Genomic DNA, 25689 nt, shown 5'->3' with positions numbered 1-25689 from the left:
GATCCTTTGCTGAGGTACCCCTTGAGGCTCATGGGTAGACTTCCTGCTGAAATTCTGAGCTCCTGTGCCCCTCTAATTCCCTTTGATATTAGTATCTTCCTCTTACCTGATCTCCCTTCTCCCTCCACTCGTGGTCTATCCACCCCTGTAGTCGACATACCTCTAGAGAGAACCGGGTTCTCCAGCTGTGTCCAGCCCTGCTGGAGTAGCCTGGGCACTAACTCACTGCTGCTTTCCTCTGGCAGGACAGTTTGCCACTGCTGAGTAGTTCATCTTCTGCAGTGTTGCCTTGAAGGTGGTGGTGCCGGGAAATCTCCTTTGCCTATCTTTACTGTGACCAAACTCACACCTTTTTTCTGCTTCAGTAATGTGCTGGAATCACATCTCCAGAAGACTTATCTTACACAAAATCTCTCTCATTCACAGTTGTCTGCCCAAGTGTGCACTCTCCAGGCTTACCTGACCACGGCCAAGATGGTTTGGGGCAGGTTTGTGGGCTCCTGCTGGCTCTCTAGCCATACCAAAGTCTGTCTGCTTATTACTGGATGCACAGGTGGGTGAGATTCCTCCTGGATCCCTTTGCATTTGGTGCTGGTTACTACAACTTCCACACAGGCTCTTTTGTTCATGGTTGGATGTCCAATTCTTTATTACTAAAGCAGGACAATAATGGGGGACGTCTTTAGTCACTGTAATGCTGATATCAGCCCTTGTCTTGATAATTTTTACTCTCATCCATCTAATTATGTAGATTGCAGCCTAAATATTATCACTATTGTGTTGTCAAAAAAACGCCAAGTCAAAATTTTTGTTTAAAGGGATTCTTGGTTGATATTTTACCCCTGGAATCTGACAGAAGTGATATAAACCATTTCTGAAGAAACAAATTTTAAACACAAGCATCAATGATTCCTACAGATAAATTTTAAAGAAATATGAACTTAAGATAAAAAATTCACTAAGCCTACTAATAAACAGGGCGCCTTTGGTAAGAGTCAGAAATATCCTTAAACCATGGAATCAGATTTGCAAATATATGTATTTAAATTATTAGATAATAACTTCAATAAGTATGTTGAATACATTTAAATAAAGGATGCTATGGAAAGTATGAAGAGACAATAAGAGACTATCAAAACTGACCATTTGGGAAGAACGAAATGGAACATCTCAAGAGAAAAAAATATGATTGAAATTTGAAATTAATGAGTGAGTTAAATAGCCAATCAGCACAACTTATGGTGGAATGAATTTACTGGAAGAGAGATTTGTAAAAATTAAACAGAACACAGTAGAGCAATACAAATAATGAATGTTTCAGTGATGTAGGGGGCAGAGCAAGTAGATCCAATGATGTACATCTAATTGGGGTCCCAGAGACATATAATAGAAATGTAGAGGCAATTTTCAGAGGAGTATCTGTGTTTAGTAGACAGCATACGAGAGTCATGGTTACCGTGTTGAATGAATGGACATTAGAGGAAGCTGTGAATACGTCTGTGAGTAGAAAGAGAAGAACGGTACATGCTGTAGCTGCTCAATAAATTAATTTGGTTGTCATGATTATTGGTTACGTTGATGATGAAGAATGTAATTTTCTGCTCTGTTCTCACAAAATTCTCCTTCCATTCAGTTTCCATGTGGACAGAATCACACCTAAGTCTGAGACGGTAAATGCATAGCTTGTCTGCTACCATTTCTCCTTCTGTACTGATGGCAGACATCTTGACTTTCTTTTCTAATTAATGTCTTCATTGCTTCAGATTTCTTCTTGAAACGGTGCCCCCAGAATCAATGATTGATCTGATTTTGGGAAATGAACAGTTTTACATTGTTTCTAAGGCTATACCTTGTGCTTCCATGGTGATTTTGTCTTTCCATTCACTTTTGCAACTAGGAGGCTGGTAAATGGCTGGGAGGGAGGAAGACATTCTGGATGGCTAATGCTGTATTTATTTGTAGTTCATACACATAGCTTATTCCATTAATATCATAGCCTTTCTCCAGAGAGGTCTCCAAGACTTCTACTTTTACCTGTATATGGAAAATCCAGGCCACATTTAACATCTATTTTCTACCTTTCACAGCCCCGATGATTTTATTTCTGGTGTAGTTCATCTGAATAAAAAATGTGTTTGCATTGGGGCATGTCCTAACGACCATCTAGAGAGAAGACAGCTATTTCATCTTGAAGAGGGCATACAGAGCCTAGTGCAAAAATATTGTTTTGCTTATTTACCATTTGGCCTGAAGACTTAGTTCTTGCCTTCCTTGAACTGGCTCCAAAGAGAAAAAGAGAAAGAACTTCCAGAAATCCTGCCTCTGTTTCTTAGTCCCCATGCCCATTGCCTAAGCGTTCTAACCCTTACATGAGTTCAAGTTACTCTACTTCATAGGAGAAGACTCGAACCTAGGAATCAATAATAAAATCCAGGATGATTGAGAATCCAACAAAACCATATGCAAGGTGTTAAGTGGTTGTAATTTGCTGTGTAAAGGTTCCAGAGTTTCCAACAGATTTTTAAAGTATCACTGACTCAAAGATGTTCAAGAATCATTGTTCTAGACAGTTTAACTCATAAGTATCTCTGATCTGAGGTAATAAAAATCTGCACCGGCAAGGATGGGCATATAATGACTAGGCTTTTACAACCTGGTCTTGTCTAACTTCTCAGGAGACTTCATAGAGCCATTAAGTTTAAGTCACGTCGAGCTCCAAGCTATTTCTTGGTGCGTGACTCTTCCTACCATCCCATTGCATTATTCTTATTTCTCTCCAGGCTCTATGAAACCAGAAATGCAGTTATAGAATTGTCTACCCTTTCTGACTGCAGATTAATTGAATATTAGTTCCCAAAGGGATTTTAAAGAGTATCTATTTTACTATCCTCAAGTGACTATGGGGTCCAGTATGATTCAGGGGCTTTTTCAAGCACTGAATTAATTTCACAGGCATGACTGATCAGAATCATTCTGTTTTACCATATAGAGGGAGGACATTATTTTGCTAATTTAAGCTATTTCTACTTCTCATATGTTTGTAAAATCTGAAATGATAAAACATGAAATTAAGACATTTTAGGAGATAATGTACCAATGATGTTCATTACTGTCTTTTGCCCCAAAGAGAATGACTGTACTTATGAAAGAAAATTTTTCAGTTAAGTTTGGTGATTATACATGGAACAAAAAGATTAACCCAACATTGATGATTTAAGATGTATATCTAGTCAGCTGCATGACTGGAAAGAAATGAGTATTTCTTTGTGCTTTTTGAGAATAAAACCATTTCCTTCTCTCATCGTTTTCTCAGCAGCTGTCACCGAGCAGGTCCATGGAAGGGGATAGAATTCGTACCTCTGTGGACATGTTTGCTCTCCTGGGACTCTCAGATGAAAAAGGTGTGCAGCCTATCCTCTTTCCTATCTTCCTAGGGATCTACCTTGTGACTCTCATCTGGAACATGGGTCTTATCATCCTAATCAGGATGGACTCCCACCTGCGCACACCTATGTACTTTTTTCTCAGTTTCCTGTCATTTATAGACATCTGCTATTCTTCTTCCACCAGCCCAAGGATGCTTTCAGACTTCTTAAAAGAAGAAAAAATGATTTCATTCATTGCTTGTGCCACCCAGTATTTTGTTGGGTGCTGGATGTGTCTGATGGAGTGCTGTCTCTTGGCTGCCATGGCCTTTGACAGATATGTTGCTATTGGTAGGCCTCTATAGTACTCAGCGGTCATGGCTCCTGGCCTCTGTCAGAAGATGATTGCTGGGGCCTATGGGAGTGGTTTCCTTAGTAGCTTAGCTGAAATAATCCCTTGCTTTCATCTCTACTACTGTGGGCCCAATATCATTCCAAATTTCTTCTGTGACATAACCCACATCATATCCTTGTCTTGTTCCAATCCCTTCATCAGTCAAATGATTCTTTTTCTCATAACTTTTTTTGTTGGATTTGGTTCTTTCCTTGTTATACTCTTATCCTATGATTTCATTGCAGCTTCCATCCTGAAAATATCCTCTATCAAAGGTAGTGCCAAGGCCTTCAATACCTGTGCCTCTCACCTGTTAGTAGTAACAATCTTCTATGGCACAGGCCTCTCGGTGTACATGCATCCTAGTTCTACTCACTCCAAGAAGCAGAACAAGGTGCTGTCAGTGTTCTATGTTATCTTTACCCCCATGTTAAACCCTCTTATCTATAGTCTGAGGAACAAGGAGATCAAAGAGGCCTTCCAGAGGGTGATAAAGAGGACCACACATTTACTTCAGTAAGAACAATATTTGTGCAGGTGTTATTTTCCCTATAAGGAAAAGAGGGATAAGAATATGTAAATAACATTTTGTATGTCGCAAGAATAGCTAAGTAGAGAGAAGATGTGACAACCTGGCTTCTGGGTTCCTGGTGCCATTATGTTTAGCTGCCACCACCAAGTGATCTGTCTGAGGCAGTGTCATCAGCATTGAACTGCATTTAAAAGGCTTGTTTACATAACTAGGCTCAGGTAGATAAAATCTGATGTTTGGACAACAGAGGTTCTGATAGATATTATATGTAGATAAATGACAAGACCTAGGAAGTCATGCATGGTTCTTCCCTCTACAATTTTTAAAATGTCCTTTATTTATTTTTGGTTGTTAAGCACTTTTTATATTTAAATAGAAATAAAATTACTTATAAAATCACATATGTATAAGTTAACAATAATTTAAAAAAGAATACCTTATCATCTGAGTTCCAAACACAGAGCGAGAAAGTCAGTGTGAGAAAGAGGAACACAGAAAGAGATAGGTAGAAAGAGAAATAGAGAGAGAGACACACACAGAGGGAAAAGAAAGAGAGAGTGAAAAAGTGAACAGAGAGAAGAGAAGGGGAAGGGAGGAGAGGAGACAAAAGAAGAGGAGAGGGGAAAAGATTGATCTGTCTTTATTTCAAAATAACTTTGTTCCCTCCATCTTACTCCTTGAAACTCCTTATGAAGTGAGTTGTGAAAAACAGATGGGAGAAAGGAATAGTAGAAAGGAGGGGCACTTTTCAGGTTAAGAGTTGGGGAGATTCTCAGAGGCTAGAAAGAAGTCAAAGTCATCAATTTCTGGGCACAGGTGGCCTGAAGCATGCTCCATGGTAGCTTCCCAGGGACAGCGAAAGACTCAGAAACGAAGGCTGTCATGTTATGTGTAGGGACTCACAGTCTGAGTCCCAGAGATGTGAGCCCCCTAGGAATTCCAAGTCCTTAAGTATGATCAGTGAGCAGTAGAGACAGTCTGTATGAGGGTACCATGGAGACTCAAAGTCTAACCAAGACAATTTAAAGAAAATTTTAAAAAGAGATATTTTTCAGACAAGAGTTTATAGACTAAGCTTCATACATACTACAGTAGTGTATACACAACATACTACACTTCACTAGTTACATTGCATAGATGTGATTTTTGTTCTATTATTATGTGCACTTGGCAAGTGGGAAATTATCCCCATTTTACAGATAGAACTTTTGGGTATATTGTGGTCTGCCTTGTTCTTCCCAGGGTAGCAAGAATCCGTCTTGAAGCTCACTAAGTATCAGATGTGGAACATAAATGGTTTTTACTGATCAGAAACGTCATTTATTGCTTTGCCATGGTGCCCAATTTCTATACCTTAGGTGTTATATATTTAAAACTATCTTACGAATCTGTTCGTTGAAAATATTCACAACACAGTTTTTATCAGAGTGAATACATAACTATTAACCAATTGGTAAGAGTTAAATCAAATAATTAACTCATTATCCCATCCATCCCTTTCTCCTTAGAAGTAAGATTAGCTGAAGTAGATCCAACATGAATGGGGACCTTTCTAAAACATCTCTGTATCCCTAGTAATGGCAGGGTAGATGAGCTCCATTAAAAAACCAAAAACCAAAACACTAAAACCAAAAGTTCGTGGGAATGATCTTAAGTAGATATTTTTTTCTTTTGTGAGGAAGATTAGCCCTGAGCTAACATCTGCTGCCAATCCTCCTCTTTTTTGCCGAGGAAGACTGGCCCTGAACTAAATTCATGCCCATCTTCCTCTACTTTATACGTGGGATGCCTGCCACAGCATGGCTTGCCAAGTGGTGCATATGTCCACACCCGGGATCTGAACTGGCGAACCCCAGGCTGCCGAAGTGGAATGTGCGAACTTAACCGCTGCAAAACAGGGCCAGCCCCAGTAGATATTTTTAATGAAGAATTAGTAATGCAGCATAATATATTGGAAAGAACTCCAATTCAGAACACATAAATTTCACCTACTTTTTTTTTTTTTTGGTGAAGATTAGCCCTGAGCTAACATCCTCCTCTAATCTTCCTCTTTTTCCCTGAGGAGGATTGGCCCTGAGCTAACATCTGTGTCCATCTTTCTCTATTTTATATGTGGGATGCCTGCCACAGCATGGCTTGATAAACTGTGTGTGTGTCTGCACCCAGGTTCTGGGTCTGCAAACCCCAGGTTGCCAAAGAGGAGCACATGAACTTAACCACTGCAGCACCATGCCAGCCCCTAAATTGCACCTACTTAAAGGGAAGGCATGCTGTTTACTTCACACTCTGATAAGTGCTTCATAAGCATTGCATAATTTGATTTTATGAAGAGCTGCTCCATCAAGTAGCTCATACTATAAGCCCCATTTTTAAGGTGATAATAGTGAGGTTTGAAGAGGTTAATTTGCTCAGGAACACACAGCAAGGATGTGGAAAGCTGGAATTCAACCCAATTAGCTGATACCAGTGCCCATGGTATTAACCTCAATGATCTGTGACTCTGTCATGAATTAGTTTCATTGTATTCCTTGTTGCTCCTATATCCTCACTTATGCATAGGAAATCATGCTGTGTCAGCCACCCAGGGCTGCTGTGATAATTGATTCAGGTCAGGGAGTTGAGAAAGTGTGCATATTTAAAATGGAATCAATTTGTGAACAGGGAAGTGTCCAAATATCTAATTTATTGTTTTTAAGCTGTATTGTCAGCCAGTTGTGTCATCTTTGGTAAATGTCTTAGCACCTCTGGCTTCAATCCTCACCTTGAAAATGATGGTCTTAAACTAGGTGCTCTCTCGGTCCCTTCCAGCTCAAAGAAATCTAAGTTCATTAAAAGAAAAGCTATAATTACGAGGTCATAATAGGACCATGGGGAAGTGGGGAATTGAGTCAGAAGGGACATGGCAAAGTGGGATGTGAAATTAGCAGGGAAATCATCTTGATGACAACCATGACACCAGAAGGCAGGTACCTGGAGAGTTTTCTCCCTATAATTGTCTTTTCTCCTTTCACTTCTGCCTTAATAATACATTTAAGAGGATCTCCAGTTGTGGGCATCTCTTTGGCTGTGAGTGGACAACCAATGTCATGGCCAAAAGCGCCCATCCTGGAGTGCAATAGGGCACACCTGAATAATTCTTTTCAAAAGAATAAGGAATTTCAACTTTGTCAAGAACTCTTGTTATCCTGAGGGATCTAGGTCAAGGTGAGAGGGCAAGATTTATAGAAAACAGTGGATTCTGTGTTATCCCAATATCCATGTGATTCTTCCAGCAAGACCAACATGGAGTAAGATTTATGGTCCTCATAAGTTTTATGAGGTTTATGTTATCTCTCATTCTTAACCTCTTCTCATATTTCTTTATCTAGCCTTTTTGTTCTGGTTAAGACTGTCAGTACTATGTTGAATGAGAGTGGTGAGAGTGAGCATCCTTGTCTTGTTCCTGATGTTAGAGGAAAAAGTTTGTTTTTCACATTGAGTATAACATTAGCTGTGGGTTTGTTTTTGATGGCATTTGTTATGTTAAGGTATTGTCTTTCTATTTCCAGTTTTTTTGGGTTTTAATCATGAAAGGATGTTGTATTTTATCCTATGCTTTTTCTGCATCTATGAGATGACCACGTGATTTCTATCTTTCATTCTAGTAATGTGGTGTGTCACATTTATTGATTTGTGCATGTTGAACTATCCTTCCATCCCATGGATAAATCCCAGTTGGTCATAGTATATAATCCTTTTCCTGTGTGGTTGAATTTGATTTGCTAATATTTCCTGACTATTTTTGCATCTATATTTAGGATGGATATTGGCCTATAGTTTTTTTTTTTTTCCTGTGGTGTCCTTATCTGGCTTTGGTGTCAGGGTGATATTGACCTCCTAAAATTCCATTAGAAGTATTCCTTCCTGTTTTTGAAAGTGTTTGAGAAGGATTGGCACTAATTATTCTGTAAATGTTTGGTATAATTTGCCAGGGAAGATATCTGCTTCTGTGGGTTTCTGTGTTAGGAGGTTTTTGATTACTGATTCAATCTCCTTATTTGTCTTTGTTCTATTCAAATTTTCTGTGTCTTCCTGATTCATTCTTGATAGCTTGTATATTTCTAGGAAGTTCTCCATTTCTTCTAGATTATTCAATTTGTTGGCATATGATTGTTCATAGTAGTTCCTTATAATCTTACGTATTTCTGCAGTATTGCTTGTAATGTCTCCTATTTCATTTCTGATTTTGAGACTTTTGACTTTATTTCTTAGTCTAAAGATTTGTCAATTCTTTTTGTCATATGGAAAACTAGCTCTTAACTTCATTGATTGATTCTATTGTTTTCTTGGTATGTAACTTATTTACTTCCACTCTGACCTTTGTTATTTCCTTCCTTCTACTCACTTTGGGCTTAGTTTGTTCTTTTTTAGTCCCTGAGACATAATGTTAGGTTGTTATTAGAGATTCTTCTATATGCTTAATATATGCATTTATCACTATAAAATTCCCTCTCAGAAATGCTTTTGTAGCATCCCATTGGTTGTGGTGTATTATGTTTCCATTTCAGTTAGTTTCAAGATGTTTTTTGATTTCCTGTTTGATTTCTCATTTGACTCAATGGTTGTTCAGGAGTGTGTTGTTTAGTTTACACATATGTATACATTTTACAGCTTTCTTCTTCTTTATTTCTAGTTTCATATCAATGTTGTCAGAAGAGATACTTGGTATGATTTCAATCTTAAATTTTGTAAGACATGTTTTGTGTCCTATCATATGATGTATTCTGGAAATATTCTGTGTGAACTTGAGGAGTGAATGTATTCTGCTGCTATTGGATGGAATGTTCTATAAATGTCTTAGGTCCATTTCATCTAATGTGTGTTTTAAGTCCAACATTTCCTTTGTTGATTTTCTGTCTGGATGAACTACCCATTGCTAAAAGATGGGTATTAAAATCCCTATAATTATTGTATGGTGTCTAAATCTCTTTTCAGGTCTGTTCATATTTGATTAATATACTTTATTGCTCTGATTTTGAATGCATATATATTTACATTTATCATCTTGATGACTTGCCCTCTGTATTGTTATATAATGATCTTTTTTGTCTCTTGTTTCTGTGTTTGGCTTAAAGTGTTTTTGTCTGATATGAATGTAGCTATTTCTGCTTCATTTTGCTTTCTCCTTGCATAAAGTGTCTTTTCCATCCCTTCACTGTGAGCCTATGTGTGTCTTAAAGCTGTAGTGAGTCTCTTGTAGGCAGCATATAGTTGGGTCTTGCTTTTTAATCCATCCAGTACTCTGCCTGTTGATTGGTGAATTCAATCCATTACATTTGGAGTGATTATTGATATTTGAGGACTTACTAATGCAATCTTATTCATAGTTTTCTGGTTGGTTTTTATTTTAGTTGTTTCTTTTCCCCTCTGTTTCTGTGTACCATAGTACATTAGTGATTTTCTTGGGTCGTATGCTCTATTTTCTCTTTCTTTGTGTTTTGTGAATCTACTCCAAGTTTTTGCTTTGTGCTTATCATAAGTCTTATATAAACATCTCACAGGGAGGGCAGTCCATTTTTAGCTTATAGTAACTTAACTTAGTCTACAAAAGCCGTACCTGTCTATTCTCCCCTTTTATGTTGTGTATGCCATTATTTCTTTTCACATGTATTGTTTAACAAATCATAGTAGCTACAATTATTTTAACACTCTTCACTTTTAACATTTTAAAGTATAGTTAAGTGGTTTACACACCACCCAAGTACAGAATAAGAATCTTTTTAAGCCTGATAGTGTATTTCCCTTTATTACTGTGTTGTATACTTTCAGATGTTTTAATGTCACTGACTAATGTCTTTTTGTTTCAGCTGAAAAAACTTCTTACAGCATTTTTTCCAAGGCAGGTCTAGTGGTGATGAACAGCCTCAGCTTTTGTGTTTCTAGGAAAGTCTTTATTCATACTCGTATCTGAAGTGTAACTTTGTGGGATGGAGTATTCTTGGCTTTCAGTTTTTCTTTCAGTACTGACTGTGTCATTTTACTCTCTCCTGGCCTGTAGGATGTGTGCTTTGAAAACTGCTGATAGCTTAGTGAAGATTCATTTTTAGGTTATAATCTCTCTCTCTTTTTTTTAAGGATTCTCTCTTTATCTTTGATTTTTGATAGCATTATTGTAATGTGTCTTGGAGAAGCTCTTTTTTCATGAGATAATGGAGTTATCTGTTAGCGTTCTGAACTTAGATGTTTAAATCTCTCCCAGGTTTTGGAAGTTCTCAGGATTATTTATTTAAATAAAATTTTTGCCACCTTCTCTGTCTTTTCTAATTTTTAACGTCTATTATTCTAATTTGGTTTTGATGGAATCCCATAGATTACGTAGGCTTTCTTTGTTATTTCTCATTCTTTTTTCTTTGCTCAGCACTGACTGGGTTATTTCAAACTCCCTGTCCTGTAGCTCACTTTTTCATTTTTCATCTGCTCTACTCTACTGCAGATGCTCTCTATTGCATTTTTCATTTCATTCATTGAACGCCTCAGATCCTGAATTCCTGTTTGGTTCCTTTTTATAATTTTTATCTCTTTGGTGAGTATCTCATTTTGTTCATTTTTCCTCCCTTATGTCATTCAATTGTTTTTCCGAGTTTTCTTGTGGTTGTTTTAAACAGCTGTTTTAAAAATCTTTATCAGCCAGGTTGCAAAATTCTGTGCCTTTCAGCTTTGTACTTTGAGAATTATTGTTCTCTTTAGGTGATGACATATTTTCTTGATAATTCATGTTTCTTGCAAAATTCTGTGCCTTTCAGCTTTGTACTTTGAGAATTATTGTTCTCTTTAGGTGATGACATATTTTCTTGATAATTCATGTTACTTCTTTGAAGTAGCAGACATCTCCTTAAATCTTTACTAATTGCCTCAGATGGGGTATTCCATCTTTTGTGATTTTATAGGTGAGTTTTCCTCTGCCTTTGTATGGGTACACATGTTCCACTCTTCTCGTTCCCTCTTGTTGTAGAATTCTTAAGCTATTGTATTTTCTCTGGTTCTTACCACCTAACCAGTCTCACTATTGGAAACCTCTATTTAGTTTTCCGGAATGTGGCTCTAGAGCTCCTGTTTGTGGTTTCTCCCTCGCCCAGAGACCCTGATCTCTCTTTCTGAGAGAACTCAGTTTACTAGATTTGCTCTCACTGCTGCTCTCAAGAATATGCACAAGAAGCTAGTGGCAGGGTGGGGAGAGGTGTGGGTTTAAGACTGGGAGGCTGGGGTTTCTCGTGCATCTGGTCAGGAGATCTTCTTGTGGTACTCTTAGTTGTGGTACTCTTAGTGGCTCATTGGTGGACTTCCTGCTGAAATAGGGAACTATACTTCATTAATACCTTTGATATATGTTTTTTTGATCCCTTTCCTGATCTCCTCTCTCTCTCCAGTCATGGATTACTTGTTCAGTAGTCTAGGTACTTCTAGGGATAAAGAGGTTTCTGAATGCATCTAGCACAACTGTGGTATCCTGGGTACTCAGTGACTGTTCTTTTTCCCCTGCAGGAGAGTTTGCCACAACGAATTGTTTAACTTCTGCAGTGTTGCCTTGGGAAAGGTGGTGCTGAGAAATCTCCTTTCATTGTCTTCACTGTAAACAAATTCGTATTTTTCTTCAGCTCCAATTGTGTGCTGGAATCCTCTCTCAGGAAGTGCGACCTTCTGCAAAGTCTCTCTCATTCATGGGTGGCTGCTCAAATCATCTCTAGCTTTTGCTCAACCTTGACCAAGATGGGTTGGGGCAGGCTCACACTGATCCTGCTGGCTTTGTAGCCCATACTGAAGTCTGTTTGCCTGTTACTGGTTCACAGGTGGGCAGATTCCTCCTGGTCTCTTGGCATTTGGTGCTGGATACTACAACTCCCACAAAGGTACTTTTGTTTGTGGATGACTTCTAATTCATTGTTACTAAAGCAGGAGAAAAAGGAGGAATGTCTTTTCAGTGCTAAGATGCTGATATCACTCCTTTCCCTGATAATTTTTAATCTTATCTATCTACTTATGTAGATATGCAGTCTATTTGATGTGAATATTATAACATCAAAAAACATCAAGTCAAAATTTTTGTTTAAAGGAATTCTGGCTTGGTGTTGTCCCTAAGGTATCTGACAGAAGTAATGTAAATCATTTCTGAGGGAACACATTTTAAACTGAAGCATCAATGTTTCCCACAGATAAATTTTAAGAGAACATTGTTTAAGATAAAAAAATTACTCACCACACAATTAAACAAGGCACTTGAGCAAGAGTAAGAAACAATATCAAACTATGGAGTGCAATTTGGAAAACTATGTATTTATATTATTAGCTAATAATTATTTCAATAAGTACGTTTTAAAAGTTTAAATAAAGGATATTATTGAAAGTAAGATAAAACAATATGAGACTTTCCAAGCTGACCATGTGGATAAAGAACAATGTGAAACCTTTAGAGAGAAAACAAAATGTTATGATTGAAATTTGAAATTCAATGGATGAGTTAAACAGCCCACAAGCACAATTTATGAGAGAACTAATTTACTGGAATAGAGATCTTTAAAAATTAAACAGAGCACAGTAGAGGAAGCCAAACAATGGATGTTTCAGTGATGTGGAAAGTAGAGCAAGAAGATTCAAGATACAGCTAACTGGGGTTCCAGAGGCATATAATAGAAATATTAATAGAAATATAGAGACAATGTTAAGAGTATTAGCTTTGTTTAGTAGGAGCACACCAGACTTAGGCTACCATATTGATTGAATGAACATTAGAGGAAGCTGTGAATGTCTCCGTGATTGCAAGAAGAACAGTATATATTGCAGTTGCTCAATAAATCTTTTTGTTGTCATGATTATTGGTCATGATGATGATGGTAACGATAATGAAGAATGTGATTGTCTCCTCTGTTCTCGCAAAATTCTCTCCCCATTCAGACTTACTGTGGACATAACGACATCTAAGTCTGGGATGAATTACACATATCTGTCTGTTACCATTTCTCCTTCCGTATTGACTACTAATCTTAAATTTCTTCTCTAATTAATAACTTCATTCCTTCAGAATTATTTTCAAAACAGTGCATAAATCAACTGTTTTCAAAACATGTTCAAGGGACTATGAAGCAATGATTAGTCTGATTTTGGGGAATGAAACTGTCCACCTTACTTCTCAGGCTATAGTCTTATGCTTCTATGGGTATTTTCTCTTTTCATTCATTTTTGGAATTAGGAGGCTGAGAAATAGTTGGGGAAAAGAAAGACACTCTGGGTAGCTAATACTGACAAATATTTGTAGTTCACAAACGCAGTTTATTCCATTCATGTCACAGCCTACTTCCAGGGAAATCTCCAAGACTTCTACTTTTAACCATATACAACTCTTAGGCTGTATTTGGCATCTATTTTCTACCTTTCACAGCTTTCTATTATTTTCTTTCTAGTTTGAGTTCATCTAAATAAAAATGTGTTTGTGTTGGTAGTTGTTCTATGACCATCTGGAGAGATGACAACTACAGCATCTTGAAGAGGGCATTCAGTACCTAAGGCAAAAACATTATTTTGGTTATTTACCATTTGGCCTGAGGACTTAGTGCTTACTTTCCCTGGACTGGCTCCAAAGAGAAAAGGAGGAAGAACTTCCAGAAATCCTGCCTCAGTTTCCTAATCCCCATATCCACTGCCTAAGCATCCTAACCTTTACATGAGTTAAAGTCAGTTTATTTTGTAGGAGAAGTCTTTAACCTAGGAACCATGAATAGAATGGAGGGTGACTGAGAATCTAACAAAACCATGTGCAAAGGCGGTAAGTAGCTGCAGTTTGCTTGGTAGATGGTCCAGAATTTCCAAAAGAGTTTCAAAAGTATCACTGACTCAAAGAAGATCAGAAATCACTGTCCTAGATAATTTAACTCATAAGTATTTCTATACTGAGGAAAGAAAAAATACGCCTCTGAGGAAAGGAGCATAATGGCTCTTTCAATCTTTCTTACCTAATTTCTCAGTATCTTTCTTAGCATCGTTAATGAGAGTAAGTCACATCCATTTCCAAGCTGCTTCTTGGTGTGTGACTCGTCCCACCATCCCATTGCATTATTCTTATATCTTTCAAGGCTGTATGAGTGCAGAAAGACAGCTATAGAAATGTCCACACTCCCTGATTACAGATTAATTGAACATTAGTTCTCAAGGAGATTTTAAAGAGCATGTATTTCATCATCCTTATTTGACGTATGAGGCTCACAGGATTCAGTGGCTTCTTCAATCACCGAATAAATGTCAGAGCCATGCCTTGGCAGAATCGTTCTGTTTCACCATATAGAGAGATGACAGTGTTTTTCTGGTTTACTATATGTCTAAGTCTCCTATTTTTTTTTGAGGAAGATTAGCCCTGAGCTAACTACTGCCAATCCTCCTTTTTTTGCTGAGGAAGACTGGCCCTGAGCTAACATCCATGCCTATCTTCCTCCACTTTATACGTGGGACGCCTACCACAGCATGGCTTTTGCCAAACGCTGCCGTGTCCACACCTGGGATCTGAACCAGCGAACCCTGGGCCGCTGAAGCTGAATGTGCGAACTTAACCGCTGCACCACCGGGCTGACCCCTCCTATATTTTTAAAATATGGAACAGAAAAACATGAAATCAAGACATTTTAGTAGATAATGTACTAATGGTGCCTGTTTACTGTCTTTTGTCCCCAAAGAGAATGACAATATTTAACTAAGAGAAGTTTTTAGTTAAGTTTCATGATTATACATGAAACACAGATTAACTTGACATTCATGATTGAAGATGTATACACAGTCAGTAGCATCACTGGAAAAAAATAGTGTCTTCTTTTGTTTTTTGAGGATGAAAACATTTCCTTCTCTCATCTTTTTCTCAGCAGATAGTACTGAGCAGGTCCATGAAAGAGGATAGAAATCATACTTCTGTGGCCATGTTTGTTCTCCTGGGACTGTCAGATGAAAAAGAGCTGCAACTTATCCTCTTTCCAATCTTCCTAGGGATCTACCTTCTGACCATAATCTGGAACCTTGGTCTCATCCTCCTTATCAGGATGGACTCCCACCTGCACACACCTATGTACTTTTTTCTCAGTTTCCTGTCATTTATAGACATCTGCTATTCTTCTTCCATCAGCCCAAGGATGCTTTCAGACTTCTTAAAAGATGAAAAAACAATTTCATTCATTGCTTGTGCCACCCAGTATTTTGTTGGGTCCTGGATGGCTCAGGCTGAGTGCTGCCTGTTGGCCGTAATGGCCTATGACAGATATATTGCTATTGGTAGGCCTCTGCAGTACTCAGCCATCATGGATCCTGACCTCTGTCAGAAGATGGTTGCTGGAGCCTATGGGAGTGGTTTCCTTGGTAGCTTAATTCAAACAGTTTCTTGCTTTCATCTCTACTTTTGTGGGCACAATATCATTCCAAATTTCTTCTGTGACATAACCCAGATTATTTCCTTGTCTTGCTCCAATCCCTTTATGAGCCAAATGATTCTTTTTCTGGAATCTATTTTTGTTGGATTCACTTCCTTCCTTGTCATCCTCTTATCCTATGGTTTTATTGCAACTTCCATCCTGAAAATATCCTCCATAAAAGGTAGTGCCAAGGCCTTCAATACCCTGTGCCTCCCACCTGGCTGTTGTGACAATCTTCTATGGCATGGGCTTCTCTGTGTACCTGCATCCTAGCTCTAGCCACTCCAAAAAGCAGAACAAGGTTCTGTCAGTGTTCTATGTTATCCTCATCCCAATGTTAAACCCTCTTATCTATAGTCTGAGGAACAAGGAGATCAAAGAGGCCTTGATGAGGGTAGTAAAGAAGGCAACATATTTATCTCAGTAAGAATAATATTTGAGCAAATATTATTTCCTCCATAAGGAAGACAAGGGTAAAAATATGCAAGTGACCTTTTATAGGTTACAAGAAAGCTAGGTAGAGAGAAGAAGTGAAAACTTGGCTTCTCATGTCTTAAAGCCATTATGTTTAGCTGCCACCACCAAGTGATCTGCCTAATGCAGTGTCAGCAACATTGAATTCAGTTTAAAAGGTCTTTTTCCATGATTAGACCTAGGCAGGTAAAATAGTGTTTCGAGATTAGAAGTTCTGATTGATATTATATGTAGATAAATGAGAAGACCTAGGAAGCCACTCAAATAGGTCTTTCCTCTACAATTCTTAAAATGTCTTTTATTTATTTTTAACTAGGTATTTATTTATGTTTTGATTACAATAAAACAAAATCATGTATAAAATTATAGATGTGAAAATTAAGAGTAATTTTTAAATGAATACTTTTATAATTTCATCCCAAAGGCAGAGGGTGTGAGAGGGAGGGACACAGAAAAAAGAGAAATGGAAAGAGAGAAAAAGTCAGAGAGAGAAAGAGAGAGAGGAGATGAGAGGAGAGAAGAAGGAGAAAGATAATCTAGCTTTATTCTCAAATAATCTTATTCCTTCTATCCTACTCCTTGAGTGTCCTTGTGAAGTGAATTATGAAAAAAAAATTGGAGAAAGGAATGGTAGATAGAAGGGGCACTTTTCAGGTCAAGAGTTGGGGAGATTCTCAGAGACTAGAAAGAAGTCAAAGTCATCAACTTCTGGGCATAGGTGGCCTGGAGCATACTCCAAGGTAGCTTCCCAGAGACCATATAAGACCTCAGAAATGAAGGCTTTCATCGTGAGTGTGGGCGACAGGGTCTAAGTCCCAGTGCTCTGAGCCTCTCAGAGATTCCCAGGCCTTAAGTTTGACCAGGGAGCAGCAGAGACACCAGACTTGAGGGTACCGTGGAAACTCAGAGTCCAACCAAGAGAACTTAAAGAAAATTTAAGAAGAAATATTTTTTTCAGGAAAGAGTTTAAGTACTAATCTTCATACGTATTATATTAGTATTTATACAATACTTTCAACTTCATACGGTTACATTGCATAGAAGTGATTCTTTTCTATTAACACGTGCAGTTGGTTGATGAGGAATTATTCCCCTTTTACAGATAGAACCTTTGGGCATATTGTGGTCTGCCACATTCTTCTCAGTGTAGCAACAATCCATCTTGAATCTCATGAAGTGTCATGTGTGGAGCACAAATGGTTCTTAGTGACATAAAGATGTCCTCCATTGCTTATCCATGGCACCCAAATTCTACACTTTGAGGTTGTATTTTTAAAACCATCTTAAGGGCCTGTTCAATTTAAAAGATTAAATTATTACAGTTCTTACCAGGGGGATATATGACTACTAACCTATTAGCAAGAGTTAAATAATTAACTCATTGCCCCACCCACTCCTCTCTCTAGAATTAATGATAGCTGAAGTAGATGAAACAAAGAATGAGACATTCCAAAAACATCTCTGTATCCCTAGTAACGGCAAGGTAGATGAGTTCCATCTAAACAAAAAAAGACAAACAAGTTTGTGGGAATGATCTTAAATAGATATTTTTAATGAATGCTTAATAATGCAGCATAATATGTTGAAAGGAATTCCAATTCAGAACACATAAATTAAGCCTATTCTTAATAGAAGACATGCTGTGTACTTCACATTCTGATAAGCGATTTATAAGCATTATCTAATTTGATTCTATAAAAAGCTACTCTGTGAAGTAGCAACTATGATCAGCCCCATTTAATAGGTGATAATGCTGTGGCTTCGAGAGGTTAATTTGCTCAACCAGTAAGTGGAAACCTGGAATTCCACCCAGATTGGCTGATAACAGTGCCCAAGGCATTAATCACAATAAGTCATGACTCTGATATGAATTAGTTTTATCATATTCCTTATTGCCTTGATTTCCTTGCCTATGCATAGGAAATCATGCCATATCTGCCTCATGGACCTGCTAAGATGATTGATTCAGGTCAAATATTTGAGAATATGTATGTATGTATCTATCTGAAATCAAAGAGTTTTGTAAACAAGGAAGTGTCCACATACCTAACTTATTATTAGGCTCTATTGCCAGCCAGTTGTGTCACCTTGGACAAATCCTTTAGATAAATTGGCTTCAAATCCTCACCTGGAAATTGATGATATTAGACTATGTTATCACTATGTCCTTTCCTACTCAAATGACTCCTAGGTTGTTAAAAAAAAAAAAAAAAAAGCTACATCAATCTTGAGACCATAAGAGGACCATGGGGAAGTGCTGAATTGAATCTGAAGGGACATGGCAAAGTGGGGCATGAAATTAGCACAGAAAAAACTCCGTGATAACCATAACTCCAGAGAGCAGGTATCTGGAGGGTTTTCTCCCTATAATTGTCTTCTCCTTTCATCTCTCACCTAACAACACATTGAGAGGAACCCCAGTGGTGGGCATCTCTTTGGCTCTGAGTGGACAGCCAATTTCATGGCCCAAATCACTCATCTTTGAATGCAATCTGGTCCGCCTGGAAAATTCCTATGGATAATAAATAAGTGACTTCACCCTTTGGCAAGAACTCTGTCTTCCTGGGGGATCTATGTCAAGATGAGAGGACAAGATTTACAGAAAACAGTGAATTCTGTGCTATTTCAATAGCCGTGTAATAATTCCAGTAGGACATTTGTGGAGCAAGGGTTATGGTCCTCAGTCTCTTTCATTCTCCAATTCTTCCCTCTCCCTCATTTATGCACCCTCCACTTCGGGCCCTTTCTCAGGTTCTCTTTTTCCTTACCCAATTTCCCTGACCCTCAATCAAAATAATAACTTCAAAACAAAAATATTAGGTATTACTCTGGTGAGGAGTGGATGTTCAGTTCTAGTTCTCAAATTCTTAAGTATATGATCTTGAAATCTGTTAATTTCTGTTTGTTACTTATAAATTGGGGACAATAGAATCATCTAGAATCCAATGAGATAATGTCTATAAAGCCTACACACTACAGAAGTTAATAATTGAGCACTCAATCAAAATATTAAATTGTGAATTACAGGGGACTTAACTAAGGTAAAACATATTTGTCTGTTTCCCAACTTTATCTATTCCATGAATCTTTTTAATCTAATTTTCCCTTGGGGATTGTGCTTTTGCATAATTATTAATTTGGTTTCTATTTCAGTATATAACTTTGATTCATAATTTCTGAGTAGCAGCAAAAGCCCAGCTGGTCATTTCATGATGATATGACAAAGTTTTCACGTACAATTCTATTCGTCTTTTGAAATACTCCAAATAACCATCCATTGTCATCTTTGAAGACCCTATGGGTCTGGAGACACTAGCACTGGTGACCCAGATATTAGAGATGACCCACCAGATGAACAGGTAGTGTTGGTGGGACTGTTTCTTTTATCCTTCTTTACTATGTTGTTCGTCATTCAGCAACATTCCTGGCTTTCTTAACCTGATTTTACATCCTGCACAAAATTGCAAATTGTCATGTCCTTAGTAGATCATATTTAGAAGGAGTTTTGGTTAGCTGTATCCCCACAGTAATATCTCCAACCAAAATTTACATCAATCATCTTTTCTTCTACAAACTGCCTTGACAGATGGTGAACACACGCAAAAAATTAACCAGAGAGAGTGAGTATATTCAGAATGTTTTTTTTCTTTTCCTCTAGCTTACCAAATTATAAAATCATACACTTTTAGGATCAATTTTCTCATGAACAAGTGAAACAATCCACAACTCCTCACAGTTTTCTGTGAATGATGAGTTACATAGAATACATTTAGTCATGGCTGCCTTTGTTACCAGAATGTTAGTAAGAAAGTGAAGAATTTTAGTACAATTATTTGATCAAAAGTTTGACTTATTTTCACCAAATTGATCAATTATGTTGTTGTTTCAGGGATGTTGTGCATGAGAGTTTATACTTTCAAAATGTTTTCATTGAATGTAATGCATCTGGGATAAATAGCTGATAAATTATATTAGCAACAGTCTATTTAAGAGTAAACAGAAAATTTTTGACACTCATAAAACCATAGCGCAAATGAAACAAAAATCTTTCTCGACATCAAAGCTCATCATAGCTTGATGGTAGTTGTCAACTGACTCAAGTGTACATGAATCGAAGCAAACTAAATAGAAATCATTTATGTGGTTTGTGTCTGCATGGCTCCAGGTGGTTTAACTTGCCTGCGCACTAGGTCTGAATCTATACCTGACCAGAGGTAATGATGTCCGACTGTCTACAGAGCTGATGATGTCTCAGAAATTTCCCCAAATTAACCCGTACAACTCTATCGCACCTGGCATTCCTATTCACGGATATAGCCATCATTCATGGTTATCTGTAAGCAGTCAATGATAATAACAGCCAACATCTATTGAAAAATTAATGTGTACCAGATTATGTGCTGAACATTGGCACGAATTTCCTAATAAAAGCCTCCCATTAACCTTATAGTTTAGAGGCTCTTGTCGTCCTCACTTTGTTAAAAGTAAATCATACCTAGTGTGTTTAAGTGACTAGGACCAGTTCATAGAGTGAGAGAGTATCAGAACTAAATTTTTTTTTCCAGTTTTAGTGAGATGTAATTGATATATAACGTTGCATAAGTTTAAGGTGTACAACACAATGATTTGATATATGTAAATATCGTAAAACGATTACCACAATAAGATTAATTAACACCCGTCACCCCACATAGTCACAGTATTCTTCCCTGTGATGAGAACTTTTGTCATCTATTCTCTTAGCACTTTCAAATATACAATGCAATATTGTTAACCAAGTCATCTTGCTGTATGTTATATTGCCAGCAATTATTTGTCTTATAACTGGAGATATGTACCTTTAGGCCACATTCACTCAATTCCCCCACTTTCTACCCTCTGCATCTGGCAACCACAAATCTTATCTTTGCTTCTATGAGGTTATTTTTTTTTATACTCCACATTCAAATAGATCATATGGTACTTGTCTTTCTCTGTCTGATTGATCTCAGCACAATTCCTTCAATGTCTATCCAGATTGTTGCAAATGCCAGGATTTCCTTCTTTTTTATGCCTGAATAATATTCTCTTATTATACATATTATTTATGTTACTTATACATAATTATACATACACATGTTGTTTATATTATTTTTACATTTATTATATGATTTCTTTGTCCATTCATCTGTTGATGGACACTTAGAGTGTATCCACGTCCTGGCTATTATAGATAATACTGCATTGAACATGGGAGTTCAGGTATCTTTTTGGGACAGTGATTTCATTTCCGTTGGATATATACCCAGGATGGAATTGCTGGATCATATGATAGGTTTATTTTTAATTTTTTGAGGAAAATCCACATTATTTTCCACAGTAACTATACTAGTTTACATTCTCACAGCAGTTCGTACGGTTCCTTTTTCTCCACATTCTTACCTGTAGTTTTATCTCTTGTCTTTTTTGATGATAGCCACTCTGACAGATGTGAGTTGATATCTTATTGTGGTTTTGATTTCAATTCCTTGATGATTAGTGATGCTGAACACATTTTCACATATCTGTTGTTAGTTTGGATGTCTTCTTCATAAAAATATCTATTCAGGTCCTATACCAAAATTTTAATTGGATTATTTATTTGCTGTTGAATTGTATGAGTTCCTTATGCATTGTGGATATTAACCCCTTATGAGATACGTGATTACAAATATTTTCTCCCATTCTGTAGATTACCTTTTCATTAGCTTATCTTTTCTTTTGCTGTGCAGATGTTTTTTTATTTTGATATAATCCTTCTTGATTATTTTTAATTTTTTTGCTTGTGCTTTAGGTGTAATATTGAAAAAAGTCTTTTCCAATACATGATCAGAAGAATTTTCTCTATGTTTTCTTCTAGGAGTTTTATGGTTACTGGTCTGACATTTAAGTCTTTAATTCTTTTTGAGTTTATTTTTGTGAGTGGTGTAAGATTGGCGTCTAGTTTCATTGTGTGCATGTGAATATCCAATTTTCCCAAACCCGTTTATTGAAGAGACTGTATTTTTTCCATTGAGTATTTCACACTCTTTTCAAATGTTAGTTGATCATATACCCACAGTTTTATTTCCGGGCTCTTGATTCTGTTCCATTGGTCTAAGTGTCTGTTTCTATGCTAGTACCATACTGCTTTGATTACTATGGCTTTGTAATATAGTTTGAAATCAGGAAGCGTAATGCCTCTTTGGCAGCTTTATTCTTCTTTCTCAGGATTGCTTTGTCTGTTCAGGGCCTTTTGTATTTCCACAAAAATTTTAGGATTGTATGTTCTATTTCTGTGAAAAATGTCACTGGACTCTTGGTAGAGACTGCATTGAATATATCAATGGCTTTGGGTAGTATGGATATTTTAATAATATTAATTCTTCAAATCCATGAACATGGGATACCTTTCCATTTACTTGTGTCTTTTTCAATTTCTTTTGTCAATGTCTTATAGTGTTCAGTGAAGAGAACTTTAACCTTCTTGGTTAAATTTATTGCTAAGTATTTTGTTTTTTGATGCTGTTGTGAATGAGATTATCTTATTTATTTCTTTTTCAGACAATTTGTGTTAATATCTAGAATGCTTAGTTTGTATCCTGCAACTTTACTAAATTGATGGATTAGATCTAACAGGTTTTCGGTGAAGTTTTTAGATTTTCTGTAGGTAAAATCATGTCATCTGCTTATAGACACAATTTCAATTCTTTATTTCCAATTCTGATGACTTTTATTATTATTTTTTGACCCACTTGCACTGGCTCTGACCAAGTACTATCTTGAATAGGAATCTTGAGAATGGCCAACTTTGTCTTCTTCCTGATCTTAGAAAAATGCTTTTGATCATTCACTATTTAGTATGATGTTAGATGTTGGCTTGTTGATAGGGCCTTAATTATGTTGCATTTAGTTCCTTGTATACCTAATTTATTGAGAGTTTTTATCATTTAGTATTTTTTGAGAATTTTAAAATCTGTATTCATCAGGAATATTGGCCTGTAGTTTTCTTTTCTTGCAGTGTCCTTATCTGGCTTTCGTGTCACTGCTGGTCTTATAAGTGAATTTAGAAGTGGTTCTTCATCTTCAGTTTTTTGGAAGAGTTTGAGAAAGACTGTTCTTAATTCTTCTTTAAATATTTGACAGACTCACCATAAAACTATCTGGTCCTGGGTTTTTCTTTGTTGGGAGGCTGTTGATTAATGATTCAATCTCCTTAATTGTTATTTGTCTGTTCAGATTTTCTATTTCTTCCTGATTCAGTTTTTCTAGGTTGTATGTTTCTTGTAATTTATCTATGTCTTCTAGGTTGTTTAGCTTGCTGAAGAAACCATAGGACAAGAGAGTATTCTTGGTGTGGCACTGTGCCAGCAGGGTGAGGGGCAATGGAGTCAGAGTACAGCTTCTCCTTTACCCTTTTAATGTGGTTCTTCTTGTTCTCTGTGGCTAGTGGAGGTGCTTCAGCCTCATCCTCATGTTTTAGGATTTTTGCAATGATGTCCTGTCTGTGAATAGTTGGTAACTGTTCTTATGAGGGTTACCAAAGTCAGGAATGACCTATTTTGCCATCTTGATGATGCCACTCAGAACAGAAACTCTAAAGTCTGAACCCTAACCACAGTACTATGCTATTTCCTAAGTTGAAAAATATCCTACATTTGAGACAATATTTGATTGTAATTGTGAGTTTTACTAGCCTCCTTTTAAGACTGGCTCCTATGAAGACTTCCCTAAGAAGACATTTCATAACTTTATTAGCATACATGCTGTACACCAAGAAAATATCTGGATTATAAATTATGATACAATTATCCAGGCCATTTTGAAGATATTATATTAAATATATTTGTAAAAAGGTTTGAGAAGTTATTATAAACAGGATAATTTTTCATATAGGTGAAAGAAGAAATTTTTAAAAATCTATCTAGATGACTGTCTGGGAAAGAAGAGCTATTACAAGTTTATTCTGGAATGATGCCACTTATGCTTTACTATTATAAAGCCACAATTATATTTTTAATTATTAAAAGTCTTTTAAAAATTGATTTTAGTCAATGATATCTATCATAGATAATTCACTGAATTTCTATTGCTTTTTAAAAAGTTATCTATCAACTTTTTAAATATTATTTATTTATTTATTTATTTTTGAGAAAGATTGGCCTTGTGCTAACATCCATGGCCATCTTCCTCTACTTTATCTGTGGAACACCTGCCACAGCATTGCTTAATAAGCAGTGCACAGGTCCTTGCCTGAGATCTGACCTAGGAAACTCCGAGCTGGTGAAGTGGAGAGTGAAAGCTTCACCACTATGCCACCAGGCCAGCCCCAGATCTCTTGTAATTTTCTTGAGACCTCATGAAGTAATTGAGAACCTGAAACACTGAGAAGGTATTTCTTGACAATTGGAGAAGAAAACTGGGGTCTTTCCACCAGGACAATAAAGTGTTTTCCCTTTTTCAGTGCTCAATGAACGAAAAGAAATGGCATCTATGAGCATTGTAATGCTATTGTTTCGCCTGCGTCTGCAATCCATTCTTTTGTCTCTTTTCTGATTTTAGGAGCACGAAGCCAATGGTTTGGGGAGGAAATATTACAGATATCACCCATTTCATCCTCTTGAGATTCTCGTATTTCTCCAGAATCATAGGAGTGCTCTTTGCTGTATTCCTGTTGATCTGCATTATGACTCTGACTTGGAACCCGTGCCTCCTCATCTTAATAAGGATAGATTACCCACATCCACACATCCATGAACTTCTTCCTCAGTTATCTTTCTCTCATTGATATCTGCTATGTGACCTCCACAGTCCCCAAGATGCTCTCCAATTTCTTCCAGGAACAGAAAGGTATCACCTTTGTGGGTTGTATTATTTAGGACTTTGTCTCAACCATGGGACTGAGTGAGTCTTGTCTCATGACAGCCATGTTTTATGACTGATATGTTGCCATTTGTAACCTACTTCTCTAGTCATCCATCATATCACCAACCCTCTGTGTTCAGATAGTGCTTGTGTCCTATATGGTTGGACTCTCTGGTTCTATATCCAAATTATGTGTCATGCTTCAGTCCTACTTCTGTGGGCCTGACGTCATCAACCACTTCTCCTGTGACATGCCCCAACTGTTAGTCCTGTTCTGCTCTGACACTTTCTCTGTAGAACTCATGATTGCTATATTTACAATGATCTTTGGGATAATGTCTTAGTTATTATGATATCCTATGGCTATATTATCACTTTCGCTAAAGGCAAGTTCAAAGGTTTCAACCCCTGTGCTTCTCACTTGACAGCAGTGACCCTCTTGTGTACCTCAGGTAGATTTGTCTACTTGAGTTCCAGTTGTGGCGGTTCCTCCAGCTTTGACAGTTTCACATCAGTCTTCTACACTGTGGTGATTCCCATGTTGAATCCCTTGATTTACAGTCTGAGGAACAAGGAAATCAAAGGTGCCTTGAAGATGTTGCAAAATAAGTTAGAGTATTGCTGAGGTCACAGATTATGAGA

The 25689-nt window shown here is 37.1% G+C and overlaps 1 protein-coding gene and 1 pseudogene across 1 annotated transcript; both read left to right on the top strand.

Annotated features, from left to right (window-relative positions):
- OR5BB33P (olfactory receptor family 5 subfamily BB member 33, pseudogene) lies at positions 3335-4279 on the top strand (annotated as a pseudogene).
- OR5BB20 (olfactory receptor family 5 subfamily BB member 20) lies at positions 15193-16138 on the top strand. The gene is given in 2 exon segments (NM_001391242.1): positions 15193-15915; positions 15917-16138. Coding segments are annotated over 2 exon segments (945 nt in total).
- The last annotated feature ends 9551 nt before the right edge of the window (positions 16139-25689 follow it).

This window comes from Equus caballus, chromosome 12 (genome assembly GCF_041296265.1).
Source record: "Equus caballus isolate H_3958 breed thoroughbred chromosome 12, TB-T2T, whole genome shotgun sequence".
Taxonomy (NCBI): domain Eukaryota; kingdom Metazoa; phylum Chordata; class Mammalia; order Perissodactyla; family Equidae; genus Equus; species Equus caballus.
The sequence above is the reverse complement of the archived record's forward strand: the minus strand, read 5'-3'. Positions and strand labels throughout refer to the sequence as shown.